This window comes from Columba livia, chromosome 2 (genome assembly GCF_036013475.1).
Source record: "Columba livia isolate bColLiv1 breed racing homer chromosome 2, bColLiv1.pat.W.v2, whole genome shotgun sequence".
In the NCBI taxonomy this organism is placed as follows: domain Eukaryota; kingdom Metazoa; phylum Chordata; class Aves; order Columbiformes; family Columbidae; genus Columba; species Columba livia.
In genome coordinates this window covers 61,605,670-61,630,148 of record NC_088603.1, presented here as the reverse complement: position 1 = coordinate 61,630,148, position 24,479 = coordinate 61,605,670, and the positions used below count along the sequence as shown (strand labels likewise).

At 39.7% G+C, this 24,479-nt stretch overlaps 1 protein-coding gene across 25 annotated transcripts in view; it reads left to right on the top strand.

Annotated features, from left to right (window-relative positions):
* The window catches only part of COL15A1 (collagen type XV alpha 1 chain), a 132,804-nt gene that overhangs the window by 60,670 nt on the left and 47,655 nt on the right, over positions 1-24,479 (top strand). For 21 of the 25 annotated variants that reach the window (XM_065052188.1, XM_005510178.4, XM_065052195.1 and 18 more), the window contains 8 exons: positions 934-996; positions 7,951-8,028; positions 10,082-10,144; positions 12,809-12,925; positions 17,241-17,303; positions 18,637-18,672; positions 19,230-19,382; positions 23,467-23,535. In XM_065052188.1, coding sequence (XP_064908260.1) covers positions 934-996; positions 7,951-8,028; positions 10,082-10,144; positions 12,809-12,925; positions 17,241-17,303; positions 18,637-18,672; positions 19,230-19,382; positions 23,467-23,535 — 642 coding nt within the window. The remainder of the gene's footprint in view (positions 1-933; positions 997-7,950; positions 8,029-10,081; positions 10,145-12,808; positions 12,926-17,240; positions 17,304-18,636; positions 18,673-19,229; positions 19,383-23,466; positions 23,536-24,479) is intronic. The other 4 variants (XM_065052189.1, XM_065052186.1, XM_065052183.1 and 1 more) reach the window with 2 other exon arrangements.

The window sequence follows — 24,479 nt, the reverse complement described above, 5'->3', positions numbered from 1 at the left end:
AGTTCTTTCTAGCCAATCACACCAGTCACAGAATCACAGAATCACATAGGAAGAGTATATGAATGTTACGTGTAGATGAGATGAACTCAAAGGTTGTTTGGGATTAATTTGACTGGAGAAGTTTAGAATGGAAAATGGGGTGAAATGCATGTAGTACCACACATTCCCTGTCAGATGCATGTCCTCAGGAAGCATCCTATTTGGTAGGAACTGAATATATTCAGCGGGTCAAGTCAAACAGGATTTCAGTAGAAGATGGGAACAAGCTAATGCCAATGGCATGATTCAGTACAGGACAGCAGTTAGCAGTAGCATGTTGCAAATATATTAATATCTCACTATTCTCTGTCTCACTATTCACTGTCACTTCTGTATGAAATTAAAAGTAGATTTCTTCCAAGTGTCCATTTTTTCATAGTTTGAAAGTTGTTAGGGAGGAGACAGAATCCTACCCTGGAATTTACCTGCTGCAAGCATATTCAGCAACTTTGGAATAAATGAAGACTTTCTTAACTCTTAGATAAGTAAATGTCTAAAAGATAGAACATTTGAAGAGGACTTTGCAGACAGCTGTCACTATTTGTTCTACTGGAACACTGTAGTTTTCAAAATATTTGTCATCAGTGTCATCAGTAATGTGTGGTCTAGTTGGCCTCCTGTCAAATCCAAATGCAGACTGCTGAGCATTTCTGTATGTACTCCCCAAACAGACTTGACTACCACTTTGTTGTGGGCAGAGTAGATGTGATGAGACACACATTCTGTGCACTGCCAGCTGCATAGAGGTGTAAGTCCCATATCTGCCCCCACTGCACAAAACAAGAGTTAGAATCTAGCACAGTTAAGTACAGCCTCTGCTGCTAAGTGTACAGCCTGTTTAGCCTGAATAAAAGCTAATACCTAATTAAAAAATATATATATATTTCCTTTTAGGGTAAAGATGGACCTCAGGGGTTGCCAGGACTGAAAGGAAAAGCAGGCCTAAAAGGTGTAAAGGTATGTGCCCTGCTAATAACTGACAATCAATCTTTTACACTTGGACATGTGGTAATTTGGTACACTATGAGACAAAAAGGGACGTGGTGGTCCTGGTGGACAACAGGATGACCATGATCCAGCACTGTGCCCTTGTGGCCAGGAAGGTCAATGGTGTACTGGGGTGTATTAGAAGGGGGGTGGTTAGCAGATCGAGAGAGGTCCTCCTTCCCCTCTACTCCGCTCTGGTGAGACCACATCTGGAATATTGTGTCCAGTTCTGGGCCCCTTAGTTCAAGGACAGGGAACTGCTGGAGAGAGTCCAGCGTAGGGCAACAAAGATGATTAAGGGAGTGGATCACCTCCCTTATGAAGAAAGGCTGAGGGAGCTGGGTCTCTTTAGTTTGGAGAAGAAGAGACTAAGGGGGGACCTTATTAATGTTTATAAATATATAAAGGGTGAGTGCCATGAGGATGGAGCCAGGCTCTTCTCGGTGGCAAACAATGATAGGACAAGGGGTAATGGGATCAAGCTGGAACACAAGAGATTCCACTGAAATTTGAGAAAAAACTTCCTCTCAGTGAGGGTCATAGAGCACTGGAACAGACTGCCTAGGGGGGTTGTGGAGTCTCCTTCTCTGGAGACATTCAAAACCCACCTGGACATGTTCCTGTGCGACCTCACCTAGGCGTTCCTGCTCCAGCAGGGGGATTGGACTAGATGATCTTTTGAGGTCCCTTCCAATCCCAAACATACTGTGATACTGTGAAAAAATAATAATAATAAGGAATCACAGTAAGAATTTAAATATCCTGCTGTTCACCCATGAATCTGCATGAAGGGCAGCCGTAACAGAATCACAAGGATTTTTCAGGAATATGAAGAAACTTCAGCAGTAGAAAAACTTGGGCTTTCACAGGACAGCTAAGGAAGATGTATTTAGCACTTAATAAAAAAAAAAGTCAATTGTTACAAATAATTGCTCTGTGTAACTTACTCCACTGGCTAAGTCATTCAGCAGCGGCAGTATAATCATATTACCCTTATTAAATTAATATAATTAAGAGCTAAACCATGTGAAGTAACAACTATTATCACTTCTGACATAAGGTGAACTACAATGGATTAATCCGTTATTAAAGGACATGTTGTACACAAAATTGGCATTCATCCAGTTATTCCAAGTGCCAAATTAATAATTAATTTCATCTGTTTACCAAAGCAATTCAGGCTTTATAAATTCACAAATGTAACCCATATAAAGCTCATTTATTCAGATTCAATTTGGAAGGGTTCAGAATAATTTAAAGGTAAAATTAGTCTCCAGTAAAGGTCACAAGACTGCATGGCAAACCACTGTCTCTCTGTCCAGCTGAACAGTCTGTCTGTTGTGATGGACAGATACATTGGGCAAAGGGTTATCATAAACTGAAGAGAAGTGAAGGCATGTTAGGCCTTCAGCTAGGAAGCATCTCAGGTGTAGCATGATGGGGGACACTTTTGCAGTTCCCTGGTGAAAGCAGCACATCTGGGACTGATCTCAGGTACATGATCACAAAAACAGACAACATGGGAGACAAACAGGAGGACTTAGAAATCTTTGCACAGTTACAGGGCTATCATCTCTCTGAGGTTACAAAGACAGAGTGGGATAGCTCACAACTGGAGTGCTGCAGTGTATGGATACAGGCTCTTCATGCAAGACAGGCTGGGATGGCAGATTATCAGTAAGATATTAAATCAGTTGGCAGCAGAAATTACAGGTGCCCTGTGCAGGCATTTCAGATCTTTGTGGCAGATCAGCAAGGGCAGTTTGATGGTCTTGTTGAATGAGGAGTCTCTTCGCTTTATCTCTCCATTCCTCCCCACTCCTCATTCTATCATCAACCCTGGACTGCACTGGCAGAGTTTAGCAGCAGAAAGCAGAAGAATCTAGACTAGAGGGGGAAAAAAAAAAAAACAAAAACAAAAAACAAAGAGAAAAATAAATTCCGTATTAAGGACTGTGGTATTGGTGGAGGACTTTGTCAGGGTGCTACTTACATCTCCGTTGGTGCTAAAACCTGCAGCATGGATAACAAAATCCCAGAATCACTGCAGTGGGAAGGCCTCTTTGGAGATTGCCTAGTCCAGCACTCCTGCTCAAAGCAGAAGCAGCTAGAGCAGGTTGCCCGGAACTGTGTACAGTTTGGTTTTAATATTGCCAAGGATAGAGATTCTACAACCTCTCTAGGTAACCTGTTCAAGTGCTTGATCACCCTCAAGGTAAATGGAATTTCTTATATTTCAGTTTATGCCCATTCCCTCTTGTCCTTTCCCTGCATACCACTGAGAAGAGTCTGGCTCAGTCTTCTTCATTCCCACCCATCACATATATATGCACATTGACAGGATCTCCCCAAAGCTGTCTTTTCTCTGGGCTAAATTGTTTAATCTGTATCATCCTCCCCTCGTAAGTCAGAAGCTATAGTCCTTCAGTTGTCTTTGTGGCCTTTAACTGGGCTCACTTAAGTATGCCCCTGCCTTGCTTGTACTGGGAAGCCCAAACCTGGACATAGCACTTCAGATGAGTTGGGTAGAAGGATAACCTCCCTCAGCCTGTTGGCAATGCAACAATTGGTGCATGGCATCATCTAAGTGTTCTGTGGTTCAAGCACTGAAAGAAGTGATTGTGATACCACCACCAACTTCAGTGTCATTAATCTCACTTGTAAAATACTACAGCAGTTCTAGATACATTTTAACAGTAGTATACTCTAAGTAATGTGTCATAACTCATTGTGCTGTTAAAGTCCAAGATAGTCTAGGCTAAGGTTACCAAAGCTAGAAGAGTAGCATGCACTGCTTTATAACAGTCATGTACCTCAAACTGTCACTTCTCTAATAGGTCCTTTAAAATGACTACTGAGTTTGTAAGTGGATGTAACTGCTATGGCTTATGTGTCATTCCATACTATAAACTGACAAGTAAATACAATGACACTCTTCATTATGGCATTATGAAATTATTTTTCCTTCCTTTCTGTATTCAGGTCTCAAACCTCTATCGTATTTTTATATAATGCCAGAATGTGTAACCAATGCAATCACTTTCCAACAGAGATGGATTTTCAACAGCACTTCACAAATAGCTCAGTGCTTCTAAAATAAATCACACAAAACTCACTGAGAATAGTAACATACGGTTTCTAGGTTTTACTATTAATAATAATTCTATATACAATATTAATAACTAAGTATACATAGATCTTGGTATAACTCAAAGGCAAAGTACAGTTCAAGTAAAAATATTCTGCAACAAATGCGTTAACAAGGTCTTGAGAGATTAGCAACAGATTTTGGGAATACATGTTAGAGTAGTTGACTGCTTTGGACAACACTGTGTCCAGAGAACAGCACTTCACTGTATTGTGAGAGAGGCAAACTGGTTTTGCCCCAGGGCTACGTGAAATCAAGAGCCTGCCAACCCACCATTCCCTTGCATGACTGGACTGCACAGCAGGGTGAAACACTGGCTGTTTTGCTCTTGGAGAGCCATCACTGGGACATTGTTATGCAGGAATAATACCTCCTCCTAAGCTTGATAACATGTGGCACAGCAGTCTCTGAGGAAAAAAGGTACTGTCTTTCATAGCCCCACTGGTGGCAGAGATTCACACTTTCTTTTGAGCTGGCACTTTGTGTCTACAATATCCATCAATCCTTCACAACATGTCAACATACTCGTCAGCCTTTCTATGATTTTTCCTAAAACCCTTGAGCAGGAGTAGAATCTCTAAACATAGCCTAGCAGTTGCACAGGTGTTGGTAGCCCATGATTATCTATAACCCTCTCTCCCCATTTGGCTAGTTCTCTGCATTCTTCTCTCCTGATACAGAGCTGATGCAGATGCCTTCCCTCTCTGTGGTCACTTGTCAGGAGACTCCTTTGGTTCTTCTACACTGTGGAACTACTATAGCTCCTCGAGCAAAGGTTCAGTTTTGCCTATATGTTTGTCAATCACACAGTGAAAAGGCTGAAAAAAATTACGTTAATGTAATTCGACAATTAGCTTCCCATATTTCCTGCAAATGTGCATTGGTCATTCTTGTGGCCAGAGTAATTTCCAGAATGCTTGGTACTGACATAAATAATCCATGTTAGTAAATAATAAAATCAGTCAGACTGCTTTTGATGAAAACAAAGCAAATGGAAAACTTTTCAAGATAATAGTTTTTTACATTTTTTCTACTTATAAGAAAAGTGCAAATTAGCAAAAGAAGCTTTATATTGCAGTTGTTGAAGCTGAAACTGTTGTTGGATAACTATTTTGATCTCCAGCAAGAAGTGCTACATCTACACTGCCAAATGAAACAGGCCCAGGAACTAACTGAATTGCTGATCATTCAGACCTGCAAGCACAGTCCCCAACAATACCTTGGCCCATGTCAAATAGACTTCTCTCAGATAATGCCTCAGCATTGTTCAGGGGTAGCAATGGCTGTTAATTGTTCCCAGCGTGCTGCAAGATTGTGTTGGCTCTGCTCATTCTACATGCTCCCCCAGTGTTATCTCAACAGGCTTCTTACTTTCAACTACTCATCGTGCTGATGGTTGCAGTATAGTTCTCATGTTATCAAAATTACACAAAAACTCCATGCTCAAAATATTAGCTTTGAACATAAAGGGCTAAAAGGAGGCCTGGGGCCAAGTACCTAAGTCCTGTGACCACAGACAGTCTGTTCTACCTGACCTCAGGGACAAAGAATGGTCTCCAGACTTGTTAATTCCAATCAGTGTGATTTCCTAGGACCTGTTATGTTCGCAGGGTGAGCAAAGCTTAAAGAATTTATCTATGCAAACAAAAAATTCAAATCTGTTATGGTTTATAAAGACAGTCAGCACTTTTTCAGAATAATATTTAAATTTGAGGAACAGTAGCAGTATCCACCTGCCTTTTTCTGTTTCTTCTCACTGAAACTGGAAAGCTGGGAATGAATGGGGTGCCACCTATCAGTGGAGAGTGGGCCTGTCACTTTGTCACTGTGGTCCTTGTTTAGTGCAGAGATACAACCATGAGGTGCTCCTTGGCAATGGATAAAATTAGGCTTCCTAGGCATGACTGTGATCCAAGTATGAGAGCTGTTTGTTGTTGTTTTTTTTTTCCTTGTAATACACACAAAGTGGAAGAAACTTCATGAAAACAGGCACAAAACACTGACAGAAACTAATGTAATAGTCACTGGAAAAAAGCAAAGAATATGTTAAAATTAATGAAGAATATCTCTAAATTAACATGCTGTCTGACAGTGAGAACAGTCCCAAATTATTTAAACACATTCTCTGTCAATGTGAACGAAGTATTATTATAGGAACCATTTGACAAAGCCACAGGGAACAAAGAAAAGCAGTAATACTTGTATCTAGTGAATTCTGAAGCATGAAGAGCAAGAGACCAAGAGGCAGGTGAATTTTTTTCCTGCTATGTGACTGAATATATTTATTTAGAGAACATAATTAAAATGCTCGTAAAAACAGATAACAAATTGGCAGGTTAGAGGGTAAAGCATATATCAGTAGAGGTTGGCTAACAGTGTCAGTTATGTCGCTGTGATTTCTACCCCTTTAAGAAAGCCCAGTGCAACCAGTCTGGTTTCTGTCCTCCTGGTGGAAGGTGGGAAGGAGGTTGCACTTTGCAGCTCTGCAGTGTCAGGGTGGATAGGTAGGAATCTGTGCTACATGAAAGCACTGGTAGGGGGAAGGCTGAGCTTTTCACTCCTCATGGTATGAGAAACTCTGAGGTATGAGCAGTTATGTTGCTCTTTCTTCCCCTCTAAATGGACATGTGTCCTGAAACCAGGATCACCATGTAGGAAGAATGTCCAAATTGGACATTGAGGAACTCCTCAGAACAGTGAATTATGGTTATTGAATGCCAGGGAGGGAGAGGATGACACTGTATTTTCTCTTGGTATTCCTTCTGTCAGAAGTATCAGGTAAAAACTAGAGGGATCAATCACTGTTAGAGCTATACAAGATCTCAGAAAAGGAAATTAAATGAGTGCCCATCGTTTGATGAAAACAACGTGCATATTAAGCAATGATAATGGTTTTGTCTGCCAGTTATTTAAATATGAAACATTATTATCCCCATTTTAGGGGTTGCAGAGGCGCATCCTTCTCTCAAAAGAGTTTAAAACACAAGGGCCAAATGCTGCTTAGTGAATTCTCCAGAAAAAGGCACATATAGGGTTGAGAATGAAAAGTTACATTGTAAAAGACTTCCAACTTAAGATTTAAAAAGTTGAGACAGAACTTCAACTCTTGACTTCAGTGAAAAATACTGGAGTTGAGCAGAAAAATCAAGAAAAGTTGTAAATATCTTAAGCAGAAGCACCTGAAACTAGTCTCAGCAAAATGTCAGAGATTATATAAAAAAGCCAAAGAAGAAGAGCTGGTAGTAATTACGAGAGAAAATTACACAGATTTGAACAGGGCTTTTCATTGTATTGGCAGTAGCTAAAGGTCGACACATAGAAAAATAATAATGACATGGTGGTATTAGAAAAAGCATTACAGATAGTAGTAATAAAATGAAGAGATTTACTTATTGAGTACGATGACCACAGTTTCTACCTTTTCATTTATGGGGAGTCATAAAATATACCCTAAAAAATGCAAGAACCACAGTAAAACATTGTTCTGACAATAAATATACACTGTAAAACACTGTTAGTGCTGCTTGTACATTTGCAAATTCATTGCAGAAGTTAGAAAGGGGAAAGTCCTTTCTTCCTTTGCCAATGCAAAGGTTATATTGCTTGGGAGCTTGTCTTAGAAATGAGCAAGGTTCCCCTGTGCTCATAGCATCTGAGCAGACACTTCTATCGTTTCTTGTGACTAGAAATCCACACAGGCTGCAGCTAGTGCTGAAAATCCCTGCTCTGTGTTTATATAATTAAATCCTTGCTATTTATCTTCATTCTTGTTTTAGGGTGATCCCGGTGAGGGATTGCCAGGACCCCCTGGACTACCAGGACCTGGAGGACCATCTGCTCCTTCCCGAGGATTAGTGAGTATCTGGGCTTCTCTGTCAATGAGCATGGGTTACCTTTGGGGAATCCAGAATTAAATAGGAGGTTTTTCTCTGGGAAAGTAGCCTGACTGCCACAGAGATAATAATGCTTTCTAACACACTCATGCAGAAATGCAAATAAATGTCTGGCTACGGTGTGTGAGTACTGTAATCTACATAAATAGCCAGTATTCACATTTTTAAAAGCCAGTCTATATGTGTGTTCTCCTGTGCAAAAGCAATAATATATGAGAGAAAAAGAAACAGAAATTTTCTCAAAAACACTTTATAAACCTGAATTATTAATTTCTTCCCACTGCTGAACATAGAAATGGTTTAACAGTCACTTATGTTTGCTGTCTTTAAATACTACAACACATATGAGTGTGGTGAAGTGACAGTGTTCGTATTTTGAATGCTCAGTACTCCTTCAATGTTAAAGAGTAGGTTTCAGATTCATCTCCTTTCTGTACTTGGGCCTTTTACATGTAGACACAGCCCACCACTGACACCAGTGTAAGTCCTGTGGTGGACTTCTAAACAAAACTATCTGTCACACCAAGTATTGTGAATATTTCACAATATAGTTTGCAACATATTCCAGTGACCAAAATGAATTACATGCTTCCCTGATCTATGGTCTGCTAAATTATATGAGTCTGTTCCTGTAGCATAAAAATAGAGTAACGGTGTTATGAAGGACTACACTATTTAGCTTCCACTGGGACTGACTTCAGGAGACAAGCAATGTAGCTCCAGATCAGTAGGACAAGGTGCTCCAATGCAGCAGCTTTTCTCATCCAAAGGCCACTTCTCTAAACATAACAATGAACACCAGGTCTGGCACAGCCTTTACTTTCTTGTTGTCTGTCATAATAAGTTTCAAGGCCTTTTATTTGAAAGTGAAGTGAAGTGAAGTGAAGTGAAGTGAAGTGAAGTGAAGTGAAGTGAAGTGAAGTGAAGTGAAGTGCAGCCAGGGAATGCATCCCTGACTCCTGGGCTTTTGAAACTTTAGCTTTGGTACTATTATAACCAATCCAGGTACTAGTTCTCTGTGTACTTTGGGCTGTAGTTTATAAAGCATACACAGCGATGAAATTCACAAAGCACTTGCATTGAGAATCTGTAGTTAATTTACTTTAATATGAGTTGACAATATTTCATTTTAAATGTGGTGGAACTCACGCATGTAAAAAAGTCATGTTTCAACTGCCAATTTGTTTGTTGCAAATCTTGGTTTATTCCTTTTAATTTTTAAAATTATGAGTTTTACAAAACTTTCATAGCAAGTCCTATAATTTAAAAAAAATTGGATAAGTGGACTTCATTTCACTTTACTGTATATACTATGCAGACAAGTCATGGCAAATTTTCCATATAAAATACTTTTTTCTTTAGAGGTTTTAAAAGTTCTGTATGATGACCATAGTTGGCACTATAGGTTCCATAATGTATGAAGATGGGTTTGAAGCTGAAGCAGCTTGAATCTATGAAATTATCTTATAGATGAGTGCAACTAGATTGTAATACTAAACCCAAACTCTTTTTCTAACAAAATATTTTTGAAAAAGTTTTAGTATATTACTTTCCCTTTATAAAATACCTTTTTTTTATTCCAGTTGTAGGAATCTCACAATTTGGTTTTTGAACTAGGACGCACATTCTAGGAAATAGTGTCTTGTTATTAGGTACGCATTTTAGGATATTCTTAATGTTGACAGACATTTTTCTGAAGTTAAAATTTTTCTGAGATATTGCTTCATCTTCAGTTCACTTAAACAGTCATACAGTTTGTATATCGTGCAGGATCGTTATTGCTGTACTCATAGAGCACCTGAAGGTAAGTATAAAGCTGAGTGTCTACACAACAAAATGGTATGAAACACCAGAAACATAACTGAAATATTTTTGTTGTATTATAACTTATTTCAACAGTGACAGTATGCTGCAAAAGTATTGACTCTAACTGTTTTTACTTTAATTGGCAAGTGATATTTTCATTTGTCATCTTTAGAAGCAGTATTTTAAAATTGAATTATCCTAATTTCAGAATAGACCAGAACCTGAAGAATCGGGTTCTGGAGACATTGATGGAGAGACTGAGATTTTAAGAGTAAGTATATATTGATGTTTATTTACTACTAGTGTAATTAAGAGCTTTGCTTTACTCATCAAGATTGTAGGAGGTCCATTTCACAATGCAAATTTTGTACATGCTTAATTCACAGCACCCATAAATGCTTTGAAGGGTTTCATTTCAATATCTGAAAAGGTCTAAGTGTATGTCAGTGAGAAAGAAGTGTGAGAAAGAAAGAGGACAACAGGGGTTAATGCCAAGATGACTTTTTAAATGGCAAAATGCTTTAAAACTGATTCAGAGAAGACAGTAAAGAGCAGAGAGATGGGAATGACACTATTCTTTGCTTTTCTAATTTGGAATACCTCTTCTAAAAAATGTTGATATGAAGTGCATTACACTGCAACTTCCACTGTTGATCCATTTTGATGGTCATTTGAATTGCCATGTATCCTTGACATTGTGAAGAATTGTGACACTGTCACATCAAGACTGGCCAGCAGACATGAGTGCTTTGATTTAGTGAAAGTTAAGAAGATTTTTATGCACATGTTCCTGAGTGAGGTTCTTGGAGCTGGGTAACATGGGAGATGAGACTTCTGTCATTGAGAAGGAGTACTCATGCCAGGTAAAACTGAGTCTTGAGCTGTTAATGCACACTTGGCCATTGGTTAAACTCAGTCAAAGCAGTTGCTGCCTTAGATGTTCACCTCATCCTTCTCCTGGAGGTGTCTATCTCAGTTTCAGAAAGAATTTATATGGCTTGTGAATCTATTAATCTACTTGATTTTGCAGACATAATACTCAGGAAAGTCAGCATCAGTTTCAGTTCATTTCAGTAGACTGTGCTGTAAAACCCAGCTGATTCATGGGCTTTCAGCTGTGCCTGGGATCAGCAACCTCCAGGAACAGAGGATGGGATGATTAGTACCGGTTTAACATTTTAGCTTAGTCTCCCACTCTTAGTATTATGTGTGAACAGCCACAAGTAAGATTTGTTTCAGAGACTGAATTACTAAATCAGTCTTGTGTTTTCCCTCCAGAGAGTTGACATTTTTCGAGAGACAGTACTCAGATGAGCATGGTTGTGGATTAAAAACAAGACATCTGGCTTATTTTTCTTGCTCTGATTCTGAGTGGGTGGCAAAGGAAAAATTTTGGAATGGGGGGAGGTCTAATTTTTTTGTGTTTTTTTGCTAGACTGTTTTTTTGTTTTGTTTTGTTTCCAATGAGAGGCTATCTTTCCTGTGCAACTCACACAGAACACTGTGACTTTTTTTTGGAAAAAACAACATCAATTAACTAGAACTTGTTGCCAGATCTAGAATAATTTTGTATGTTTTGTTTTGTTCTTGAGCCACTTATTCACCTATTTTCTCTAGAGAGTCAGACAGACCTACATTTATCACGTAGCAATCTATAAAATATGTATTCCCATTGTAAATAATGTGGGTTTCCATCCACAGAACTAGTCAGATACATAATGAATTAGACAATATATACAATTAAGGAAAAATGTTAGGAAAATTAGAAATGGCTGAAGGTGAAGAGACATAAATTGGAAGACTTTTACTGAGCTATCTAGATGGAGTGAGAGGTAATATTTTCCGCAGTCTTTGGGATAGAGCATTTCAACCCTTAGATTAGAACCTGTTTCAGTAATAATAGCGCAACTTTCTGAGGAATGAACTCCCTGAATGCCTGTTTCCTATGAACTCCAGAATGCTATAGCATTCTGAGGTCTCTGTTTTGCAACAAATCTAGTGATGTTTTTCATTCTTTCAGACTCATTTCTGCCTCAAGACTTCTTTTCTGTTTCTTCTTTCCATCAAAATGCTGAATACTTTTTTTCTCCAGGCTCTTCAGCAGTCAAATTGCCTCATGTGAAAGTTAGCTATGTTGCCTAATTTAGGAGGCTAGCCTCTTTAGATGTCCTGTCTAGTTAATGAGACAGGTGAATGCTTGTAATGTCTCCCTGCCGAAGGCTCTGTTGACTGTATTGAAAATCCAGGATGACCATCTTCCTAACAGAATCCTGCAGGTTACCCTAAGTCAGTATTAAGGAGTGCCTGCCTTACAGTGCCATGCCCCAAAATTTCAAACTGCCCATGTTCACCTGCTAATGCAATCAGTAACAAGGATGGACTTGCACATGAGAGAGAATATTTGCAAATGTACCATTTCTCCTGAAGTAATGTATTTCATTCATTTCATTCAATTAAACTAGATCTGCTCATGTCCACACAGGATAGCTTGTTGGAACAGAGGCCATTTTTACAGCACTAAGCACAGTCAGATCTTGACCATGAATACAGACTCTCAGTGCTCCAGCAATAGCATGGAGAAAAGCTTTGAAATTAGTAGAGAAATAGTAATCACTTCCCTCTGTTCGATGATGCCTTCATTTAATTCTGGTTATGTTTCTTAACATTAGGTTGATTGTTGGAATACCTCTAAGGTCTGTACTGGATTTTTAGCTTAAGGTTGCTGTTGCATGCCATGAGGTGGCACAATTCAGAGGGCAAGGATGGATGAGATCAGTGTGACCCTATGTAAGGAGTGTATCTGTGAAACTAAAATTGATTCTTAATAAAGCAGAAGGGAGATGGTAATTCAAACTGAGCAGAACTTTTCCTGTTTCATGTATACACAAATGAAACTGGCTAGCCCCATTTCTAACAATGCTGCTGATTTATCCAGGGTCTTCCTGGGCCACCAGGCCTTCCAGGACTGCCCGGAAAGCCAGCACCTGATTCAGGTGTAGGACCTCCTGGATCACCAGGGGAAGATGGAGCTTCTGGTGAACAAGGCCCTGAAGTGAGTACCCATTTGTGCAAAAACATTAATATTGTTTCTGTCCTACAACAGTAGGTTCTAAGTCTTAGAGTCTGCATAATTCTTAATAATATTGCAGAATATTTTTAACTGAAGAGCTTGGATTTTATGCACATTTTTTACAAAAAATAGTAAAAATGTCTAGTTAACCAAAGCACATTACTGCACAGCAGTGTGTACATTTGGCAGACAGATACCAGAGAATCTGGACCACAGTAAATAGAAAGGATGCTTTTACCAACACTGAATAAGGCTAAGGATTATTTTCCTGTAGTGCTTTCAGGAAAATGAAGCTTGCTAAATCATTTACATAATCTGCAGGGAATTTTTAGCATAAATTAAATTTTCCTCTTTCAGGAACTCCTTTTTCTTCAGCTAAACAGAAACACTTATTCCTGTGGACAGGTTAAATATATTTTTACAGTAAAAAAGGTTGTTAAAAGTTTAAGTGTTACCCATATTTGTCTATAAATCCCCAGTAAAGTGTTTTTTCAGTGAAGAGAACCATTTCTTTAGCATTGATCAGCTCTGTGAATCTTCTCTGGAACTATATTGACTAATATGTTTTCCTTATTCCCTATCAACCATCTGACAGTAGCAGTTGTTCTCAGGACTAGTTTTGATCCATACATTCAAAGTGGGTCACCATTTCTTTATCTGACAAGGTGTAATTACCATACATTAAAGAATAGTTATTGGTGACACTTGTTAAAGAGGAAATCTCACTGCATCTCAGCTGTGAATAACTACAGCTTGAGGAAGCTGGAAGTTAACACTAAAACTAAAAAGGTGGGTACGGTAAATTTTACTTATCTGGCCACCAAGGTAAAAGGCAACATCCTTTGCGCAGAGATAAATTAAAGAGTTGGAAATCTTTAAAATGGGATCCAAGAAGCATATGCATGTGAAGCCAACGAAAACTAAGAGCTGCGGATGTATGAATACTGAAGGGAAACACTGAGAATAGCCTGAATTGTATATATGAGATCTCAGAGCTGTAGGGGGGAACCATCCAATAACTCAAAGCCCTACCCTGAAAACCAGTTCTTTTCTGTCAGGACATGGATCTCATACTCTCAGGCTACAAGGAAGTGTAAACATTGGAAATTTTTGTTCATCCAAGCTTTAGGCCCTTGCAGGTTGGAGTGTCCACTCAATACATGTCAGAAATCATGGCAATTTTGGGACTTTGAAGTTTCAGAGTGTTCCCTCTTGGAATAAATTGTATCCCTATGAACGTCACACTAAATTAAAGCTGTGATAAACAGAGTGCAGAAGATATAGCTATACATGGACTATCATTTGGCTGAGCTACAGTTTCAGTCTTTGGTACACGGTACTTTGGCTGTGTTTTGAGTATTTGCTTGCTTATTAACTAAAATGTCCTTTTGTTTTACTATTTTAGAGGTGATTGATAAGGCAGTTAGTGGTTCTGGCCTGGTAATGAGATGTTTCACTAAGGTGAAATAGGCTGGTCCCACAGAGGTAGGCTCAAAAAGCAGCATTTTTCATCCAAGCATGTTTCAGAAAAGACCTCCTCTGTATATGCAAAGGAGCTTTGACAGCTGGGTTGCACGACAATTAACAGTTGTAATTCAGATCCTTAGAAATGTGTCACTGACTTAAATGTGAAAATAAATATCAAACATTTATTAAATTAGTGTATTGTAAACATTTTGCTTTCTTCTGTTATCCTTTGCCTTCTAGAAATTATTAATAGATTTTTCAATGGTTTTATGCAGTGACAGCAGTTAGATCATGTTCTGAATTCTCATTGGTCCTTTCTCAGTACTATTTGCAGAGCCAGCCTCTGATTCAACAACATGATGCACTCAGGACACGTTTGTCCTGCAGTTAAAGTAGTATAGGGCAGTTCTTGTAACATGGAAGTAGTAAACAGTGATCAAATAACAACACGGAGCTCAGAACCTGCCAGCCACGAAACCAACAAGGCCTGTGCTGAACTTCATGCTGCTACAACAACAGCAACAACGTGCACTGGCTAATTTATCACACTCCTAACATATCATGCAATGAAAAGCCTTAAACATGACTGGTGCTCCAGTGGTTTCTGTCTCATTAAACTTGTCAAAGCTGTAGGGCCTGGGTGTTCTTCTGTGAATTGCTAACCTTGTAATATCCTGATACCACAAAAGGATGGGACCCAGCTGTCTGCAACGCCTTTCCACCTACATTCTTCTATAGCAAGGTTTCCTTGGAAGAAAATCCCAATGACTAGAAAGGAGTGAAGTGTCTCATCTAGAGGATGTAGGGAGCAGGACAAAAAGATGTATTGAGAGCACGCTTGCCCCACTAGTTGTTAGGAAACTTGCTGTTAATGACCCAAGGGCTGTGATAGCAGGAAACCATTTTCCATTCTTTCTTATTCTTAATTACTCTAATTAATGAATTAGTGCTTGAAGAGCCCATGGTTTAGTTGGAAAGATCTGTAGGTGGACTGACAGCAGCTCTTCCCAGGATACCTGTCCTTGCTTCCACTCCCTGTGCATTTCCTTCTTGCCCTTGAGTTTTACCATCTTGTCTTGACTCAGCCATGCCAGTTTCTTGCTTTCCTTTCCTGGTTTCTTACACCTGGGGATTGAGAGCTCTTTTGCTCTATGGAAAGTGTCCTTAAAGATATGCCAGCTCTATTCTGCTTCCTTGTTTCTGAGGGCAGTCTCCCAGGGCATCCTGAGAAAAAGCTGAAGTTGACTTGAAGAGCTGGAAGTTGGCTTTCCTAAAATTCAGGGTCCTGACTTTACTCTTCACTTGTCCCACATCCCTCAGGGCTGCAAAATCCATGAGTGCATGATTGCCACAGCCCAGGCTGCCTCCAACCTTGACGTCACAGATTAGTTCACTTGCATTGTTGACCATGAGGTCCAGTATCACATCCCCCCTAGCAGGGCTGTGTGTTACCTGGCTCAGGAAGTTGACCTCTCTTGCATCACCTACAGGTCACCATGCTACTTTTCCAGCAGATATTGGGGAGGTTGAAGTCCCCCAGCAGGACAAGAGCCTGCGAGCGTGATGCCTCCTGTAGCTGGAGTAAGAAGGCTTCGCCAACAGTCCCTCCTATTGGTCAGCCTGTTAGTAGACACCAACCACAAGGTTTCTTTTGTTGCTTTGGTCTCTGATTCTTACCTACAAGTTTTCAACCTGCTCGTGGCTGTTCTTCAGAGACAGCTCTTCACAGCTTTTGATGTAGAGGGTGAGCCCTCTACACTTTCTTCCTTGCCTGTCCCTTCTGAACAGCCTGTAGGAATCACTGTACTTGACTTCTCTGCTATGTAATCACAGCAAATTACAACATGAAAGTGTTTGAAACTTATTGAAAATATTTCTGAACATGTTAATATTAAAAATAATTGATTAGTTATTCTACCATATACAGTGCATCCAAAGGGCAAAAATAGGGAAGGGAAAAGTAAAGAGAGAAAATGATGTCTTTGTGACCATTCAAATACAAGAGAAAAATAATTTTTTCCGTCTTCTTCTGCAAACATTCATATCCTTCCCCAAAACAAATGTATAAATAAATGGATAAAAGATTCTCAGAAGCCAGAATACTCACCTGTAAATTTAATTAAAGGCTTTCCAAGCCCAATTTGAAAAACATAGTGTATGCAAAAATGCATGTAACTGTTCCCTTTCTTCCAGTTATAGTTACTTCAATACCTGTGCTGACTGACTGGTTGACTCTCCAAACCCAGTTTTTCCCAGTCTGGCTGCTCACTCAAATGTGTGCTAAGTCATGGATACAGCACAGGAAATTGAATGGAAAATGAAATGTACAGTTTTCAAGGAAAAATTAAGTGAGGCTTCACACAGAAAGCCTGGGTCACTTTCTGACGTTGTCAATACCAATGTTTTCTCAAATAGCTCTCATCTGACACTGAGGTTTCCAAAAGTGTGGATGGCTGAAGTGCATTTGGATTTCAACCCCATCACATCTGTAGTAGTGTTGTCAAAACCTCCTTGAATAACACCATTATTTTGCCTGCTAACATTTACATTATGTTGGTTTATATTAATTTTTTATTCTTTTTGATTGTTTGATATTGTTTTCTATTAAAGTATATTTAAATACTCTTTAGGTACAAAGCTAAACTCTCAGAATACTAGATATAAAGACAAGAAATACAAATGTTAGAACTTAGTCATGTTAGGTGCTACCTGGTGCTACACATAAGTCTTTCATAATACAGTGTTGTCAGTTGTTCCAAAATACTTACATGCATGTGCTATGAAGACAGCTCTCAAGTGGCACCTACTTTAGATTTCCTGTCATCTACAGGGTCCTCAGGGTCCTCCTGGTCTTGATGGAGTGGTTGGTCCACCAGGACGGAAGGGAGAAAAGGTAAGTTAAACACCTTGCTCCTACTTCAGTGGCTGACAGCATATTCCCTGCAGAAAGCGTCCTCTGTGGTGTGTGTGTATACCAGGGCAACCGTTATTACTGAAGTTTGGATTCTGTGGACTGAGACATCAGTGCCACAGTGCCACTGAGACATCAATGTGTTGTACACTTCTGCAGCAGCCTGTATGTGTCTTAACTGCTGACTACTGCTGCAGCTACATTATCCCACCCCCACACTTGTGGCAGTTCCAGTCTTCACTCACCACTTGATAAGACTTTTCAACATCTTAAACAGGTAGCAAAGGGCTACTTAGTTTTCTGTTGACTTGCTGTACTGCTTGGCATCATGCCTGATCCCCATGAGCCCCAGGGCCAGCAAAAGGGGAGGAGTGTGGAACATGCAAACAAAAGGATGGGACCAGACTCTTTTCAGTGGTGCCTGATGGTAGGATAAGGGGCAATGGCTACAGGCTGAAGCATAGAAGGTTCCATCTGAATATGAGGAGAAACTTCTTCACTTTGAGGGTGCCAGAGCACTGGAACAGGCTGTTCAGAGATGTTGTAGAGTCTCCTCTGGAGACATTCAAGATCCACCTGGACACACTCCTGTGCAATCTGCTCTAGCTGAACCTACTTAGATGTTCGCCAGACGTCCCTTCCAACCCTAAAAATTCTGTGATTCTGTGAAAGCAAGAGATCATAACATCCAGCTGACAAACTTTCTTGTGTTACCATAGAACTGAAAACTACATATTTCAAAATTGCCACTTTTTCTAAGTTTCTCCAAATTACTTACCTCCATTTTTTTGCACCCCACTTCAAGAAGGATGTGCAGCAGAGAGCTATGGAGATGGCCAGGGGCCTTGAGTATGTAACTGATGAGGGCAGGCTGAAGAAGCTCAAACCATTTAATCTGGTAAAAAGGACATAAAAGAATGGCCAACAGATATAAATACATAATTATAAGCCTTTAATGAGGGCTAGTGAATCTGCATTTGAAATATTGAATAGATTTTTTTTCACCTCGCCTCAAGAAGGATGTGGAAAAGACTAAGATTAGAGGAAAATCTGGTCCTCTAGTGACCTTCTACACCACCCTTTATGCAGAAGAACATGAAAGCAGATTTCCAAGCATTTCTCTTACAGTATGTGAGCATTGAAAGTTGGTCCTAAATGACCAGAGTATTGATACTTTTTATTTTAATCACAAGACTTTTTAAAAACAACACAGAATTCTGTGGGCATTTTAATTAAGCAAAAAGATCATAAATGTGTTTTCATTGCCTGTGTAGTGTTCTTACTGTAAGTAATTAGGATTGGTGTTCTTTTACAGGGTGATCGAGGTCTTCCCGGTACTGTTGGTCCAAGGGTAAAAAAAAAACAACAGCTTTTTTATTAGTATTTTTATTAGCATTTTATTAGTCTTTATTAGTATAACAGTATCACGCTAATACAGCATGTAGAAAAGGTCTGAGAAGACTAAAATATTATTATTGTGAAACCTAATGAAGTCAGCAGACTTGGCTTCTCAGTTGGCCAAAGTGCTTCCCTAAGAAGTGTGGTCAGGAGGATGAGGGAGGTGATTCTTGCTGCTACTCAGGTCTCATGAAACCCCACCTGGAGTACTGTGTTCAGCTCTGGGGCCACCAGAATAAGAAAGACATGGGTCTGCTTGAGTGGGTTCGGAGAAGGGTCATGAAGATGATCAGGGGAATGTTAGCTCCCTGGAAAAGTTCAGTGCCAGGTTGCACAGGTCTTCGAGCAACCTGATCTAGTAGAAGGTGTCCCTGCCCATGGCAGGGAGGTTAGTACTAGATGATCTTTAGGGTCCCTTCCAACCCAAAACACTCTATGATTTTATGAACCTACTTATTTGCATCTACTTTTGCATGTTCTGTATAGCAATAGACTCACCTTTTATTTTAGGGTGATCCTGGAGTCACTGGATCAAGAGGCCCCAAAGGAGAAGCTGGTGCTGTTGGGTCTCCTGGGAAACCTGGACCAACAGGACCTCCTGGCTCCCCTGGGCCACCTGGGCCTCCTGGACCCCCAGGACTAAGCTACAGTCTGGGATTTGAGGTATTTTGCTATTATAGGCTTTGTTGTAGCTATAGATCTGCTTCCTGCAGAGGAGGGACAGTGCAATCATCTGTATATTTCCTAGCTATTTAAGGCTGATTTGATGACAGGTAAGAGTCAGGATGTTTCTGACCTCATGGCCTGTTCTACTCAGAAGAAAAATGTTCTATAAAAAACAACAAAGACAGCAAAGCCACAAACAAAAAACCAAAACAAAACAGCAAAACAAACAAAGAAACAAAGAAACAAAGAAACAAAAAATACCCTGCAGATGCTGCTCTTTCCACTTCTGAAAATAATAACCTTCGTCACTAAAATATGAGATCTGGTCAGCTTAACCTGAGTTTTACATGTCATTTGACAACTACTCAGATGACCTTTCTGGAGCAGGAAGTGGCTTTGCAGTATAGAGAGGCAAAGGGAGCACACTCAGGTTCAAGAACTAAAGCTGTGTCATTAACATCTTTGTGAAGAGCAGATGACAGATTGCCAACATCAATATCCACATGAGTCTTTCCTTTTTTTAATTTATTTTTCTATTTTTCATGCATTCATCATTTCTAATTTAGCTGTTTGGCTCAGGAAGGCATTTCCAGAATTTTGGGGGGGTTTTTATGTCACGGGATACAATACAAGTTTGCATAGAAACTGAGGGCAGTTTCATCAGAGAAGTAAGCCATGTTTGACCAAAACTATTGGTCATCTGTAGAACTGCTGCAGTAAAGTGGTGGTGTATAAATGATACCAGTTTACTCACATGGATATCTACACTACCCCTTTTGTATTTCTCTTTTCCTTACTCTAAAGACACTGTACTCTAAGTACAGAGGTTACCAGTGACGCCTGTTTAGAGACATATTCTGATTTCTGATATCTGACTAAATAATATTGTACTATATACACTACTGGTTAATAATGTCACTGATGTCAGTGCATTTTAATGGATGAAAAAATCTCTTCAGCAATTCACAGGTTCTTCATTGACAGCACTGCTATTGCTATTATTATCAAGGAACAGAATTAAGTCTAAGCATACAAACACTTCATTGCATTAACTTTGGCACTCTATAAAGGCTGATACAGAGTTTCGTCTGAATAAACATATATTTGTCTCAAAATGAGGTAATGACTGCTGACAAGCCACATCCTGTGCTGGGTCTGAGTTTTAGCCTATGGTGATGGCTTCTCTGCCTTACAGTAATCTTCTGGGACCCTTGAGGATCCCATGTTAAGAGTTTCTCCACTCTTCCCCATTTACACTATTTGAGTAGAAGCCAACTTTGCCTCAAAGAGTTCCCCAGCAGGTAGGTACTTGGGACCAAAGCCTGCCACTTTGATACCTAAATCTCAGACGAGCAAAGTTAGCAGATGAGCAGGAGAGAGTGAGAACTGGAAGTCCTCACTTGCATAGACACAAGCACAGAAGGATCCCAGCTCTAACTGCAGCAACAATATCTTGACTGGCTTCATCTTGAACTTCATCTAGTCCAAACAGAACTGACATGATTGTAATTTCCCAGAGACGAGCAGTACTGTTAACAGGCTTGCTGTTTCTAGCTGATCTTTTGAGTGTCCACCCTTGCCGTCTGTTAAAGCATCATTGTGGTGTGCCAGTTTGTAAGGGCAACACTACATTTTGGTTTGCAGTCTGCTTATTGCTGTAAGACTGTTTCTGCAAAATGTTCCTGTTAGCACTTGTTAGCATTTGTGATCAGCTGTGTGCAAAAACCAAATGTTATGGAGTTTGCTGGCACTTACGCTTGCCAAAAGAACAGTTTGAGATGCAGAAGGTATCTGGTAAACCCATTAAAAACATACAGATGTCAGAAGCAATGGTGTGTTATATAAAGTAGGCATCAAGCACTTTCTTAAACAGAAACAAATATTGGCACAGTGGAGACAAGAGAAAAAAGGACTCAGAAACACAGCTTGTGGTTTACACTAAGTAGCAAATGTTTGGCTAAACAGGCCAAACAGAATATCAACAGATTTTCTGTTGGTATTTGATACACTGATAGCTGATGGAGGAGCAAAATGAAAGTCTGCATAACATTCAATCTGAGGTAAAGTCACATGAAAGGACTTGAGCCAACCTGATGACTCAGTGTCTCCCACCTTTGTCCCCAAAAAGAAGGCCCTGATTCCAGCTGTGCACTCTTTCTGCTTTTGTTCTTGCTCTTGTGGTAGAAATGGGCAAAAGAACAAGATTTCTTTTTTCACGGGAATCAGATCACTTGATGTTTTCCATAACTTCAGCATTAGGCTGTCATTCCGTAGCAGCTTAAAGTAATCTAATTGGTTTTCCAACTTTTCAGTTACACCATCTCCACAGTACATCAGACCCATGGCAATCTTAGAAATTTCAAGTCACTAACAGAAAGCTAGGCAGGAAAGAATATGGATCCTGTAGACAGGATCAGCTGGCATAAGGGCTTGTTGTCACCAAGAAGCAGAGATTCTGTTTTGCTCCTGCTCCTCCTCCCACCTGCATCCATTCCTGGTACATGCTTACCCTTCATATGCACTATCATCCAGTGTTACATCAATCCTTCCACAAGTCAATTTAATTTACTAACATTTTAGACAACCATCCTACCCCACAAAATTAACATATTTTCTGCCATTTTAGTGAGTTAAAGTGCCTCACAGGAAAGTGAGACGATTCAACATATGGCACTGATGCTGAAAATGAAGGCTCTGTGGCTGTGAGCAGGGTGAACAAAGAAAGATCAAGATTTTCCCTTTTCAGATAGAGGAAACAAACAAGCACAGCTGCACTTAAAACTTCAACTATCATAAAAGCAAGTGAACAGTTTCCTGCTGGCATGGTTCATCCAGATGGTTTGAAGCATAAACTGATTAGGCATAAGGAAAGGGATAGGAACATGTGACTGAGATGTTACTGAGGGTAAACAAGATAATTACAACAGCCTGCAACTTTATTTCTTTGGCTGCTTTGGAACTAGCAGCTCCTGGTTCTGCCGTGTATTCAGAACATCACAGTCAGAACAAGAAGAGCTGGAGGGAGGTTGCTGCTTTCTGTGTAAACTACTTTTAAAAACCCTAGAAAATCTCCACAGGAAATACAGATGTTGCTCTCAAGGTCTTCCACTTCACAGAGATCTTTCTGAAGTCAGCAGAGTGCAACAAAAACGATCAGTGGGCTGGAGCACATGACCTATGAGGAAAGGCTCAGGGAACTGAGCTTGCTTAGCAGCCTTCAGGTACCTAAAAGGAGGTTATTGAGAAGACACACAGTCAGAATCTTTAGAGTGGTGCACAGAGTGATGAGCAAAAACAATCATAAACTGAAACGGGGCAGGTTCTGACTCCATATAAGTAAAATATTTTTCACCTTGATGATAGCCAAGCATTGGAACTGGAGGCTGTTGAACCTCCATGCTGGAGGGTTCCAAAACCTGAGAGTATGAAGCCCTGAGCAGCCTGATTTTAATTCAGTTTTGACGCTGCTTTTGACGGGAGGTTGGAATAGGTAGCCTATGAGATCCTTCCCAACATAATTAATTCTATAATTTTGTGATATAATTTTTTTTTCTGATCAATTTCATTTCAGTAAGATGTATTTTAAGCAGGAGTTCAGCATTTGAATGTGAGAATTAGAAAGGACCTTTATTTTTGAATAATGATTGCTGCTCTTCACAAACTGCCTGCAAGTTTTCCCTACCTTAAATCAGTTATGTAACCCTCACTAGTCATTACAGTATTTCAGTAGTCAGGTGGCTGGTAAATACTAAGCAGAAAAATACTGCTACAACATGCTTAAACATAGCACATACTTAAAACTGATGTTGTCTCACTTCTGCTTGATACTGTCCAGCGTAAAGTGCTGGAGAAATGGTGTCCAATTGGCAAGACTGTAAAGACACACCCTTATCACATTATCACATTTGAGTAGAATCTATCTCCAGAACATCATGCATTGGTCAAAAAACGTTAATGAGGAAAGATAAAAATATTTGTGTTCAGTATCCTTCCAGTTTTTCAAAGGACTCCAGAAAACAGAACAGCTGGGTGGGAGAAGGAGAAATTCTTAAATTCTGTAGCATTTTTTCTCATCCATTAGGACATGGAAGGATCAGGTAGCATTGGCCTGTTAAGTGAATCCAGAGTTCCAGGATCAAGACGGTCAAAGGTAAGTAGATATTTTCAGGGAGAGGAATGTTTCTTGTTGTTAGGGTATTTTTGTTGTTTGTCGGTTGTTTTTGTTTTGAAAACAAAAGTGTCCTCCTCTCTGATTTTTGGAAATGCATAAGCCCAGTCAGCAATAGATTTGGAGTCATTGCACTGCACTGGATTCTGTTGCTCTAGAATGACATGACAACAACTGTATCATCCGATAAATCTGAATAGTATTTCTCTGATACCTGGTTAGCCGAGGATTTTTAGATTCTGCTCCGGTATATTTTTGAAAGACTAAAGGTTGTTTGTTTTTTTTTTTATTATCTAGCTATCTGTATCTTGTTTTACTCTAATAGATGCCCTTCTTGCATGTGAAGATGAATTACATATTCTAACAAAATTGAAATGTTATAGTTTGACAATCAAATGTGAATAATGTGAAATACCACTTTAACTAAAAAAATCTTCCCAGTAGTGTGGAAGCAATGTCCCTCAAGAAGGGACATTTTTTGCCTCCATCACTGTGTCTGAGGAGATTTTTCTAGTGTGGGCCACTTTAAAACACCAACTAGGGAATATGGGAATAGAATGCATCAGCACTTGCCAGGTCATTTGGATTTATCTTCTTTCTTATCGGTAACATCAAAACTGCAACTTATGATGCCTTCCCCAAAACAGGCAATTATCCAGCATTCCTCCTTCCAGAGCAGACTGCATTGTTCTAGTTCCATCTTTAGAAATTCTGCCCCTATGCTCACTCCAAAAAAAACATTAAAACTTTAAAAGCATAGCTTTGAAAGAATGAGTCTTGTTGCCCAAGTTTGGAGAAAGTGCTCCTGCCAGTGACCGTGAGTTATGGTAGATGCCAGATTGAATACTAGGCAGCTGTGCACTATCATTGCAAATAAGGGAAACCCTGCACTGGAGTACATCAGGAAGAGCATTACCACCATACAC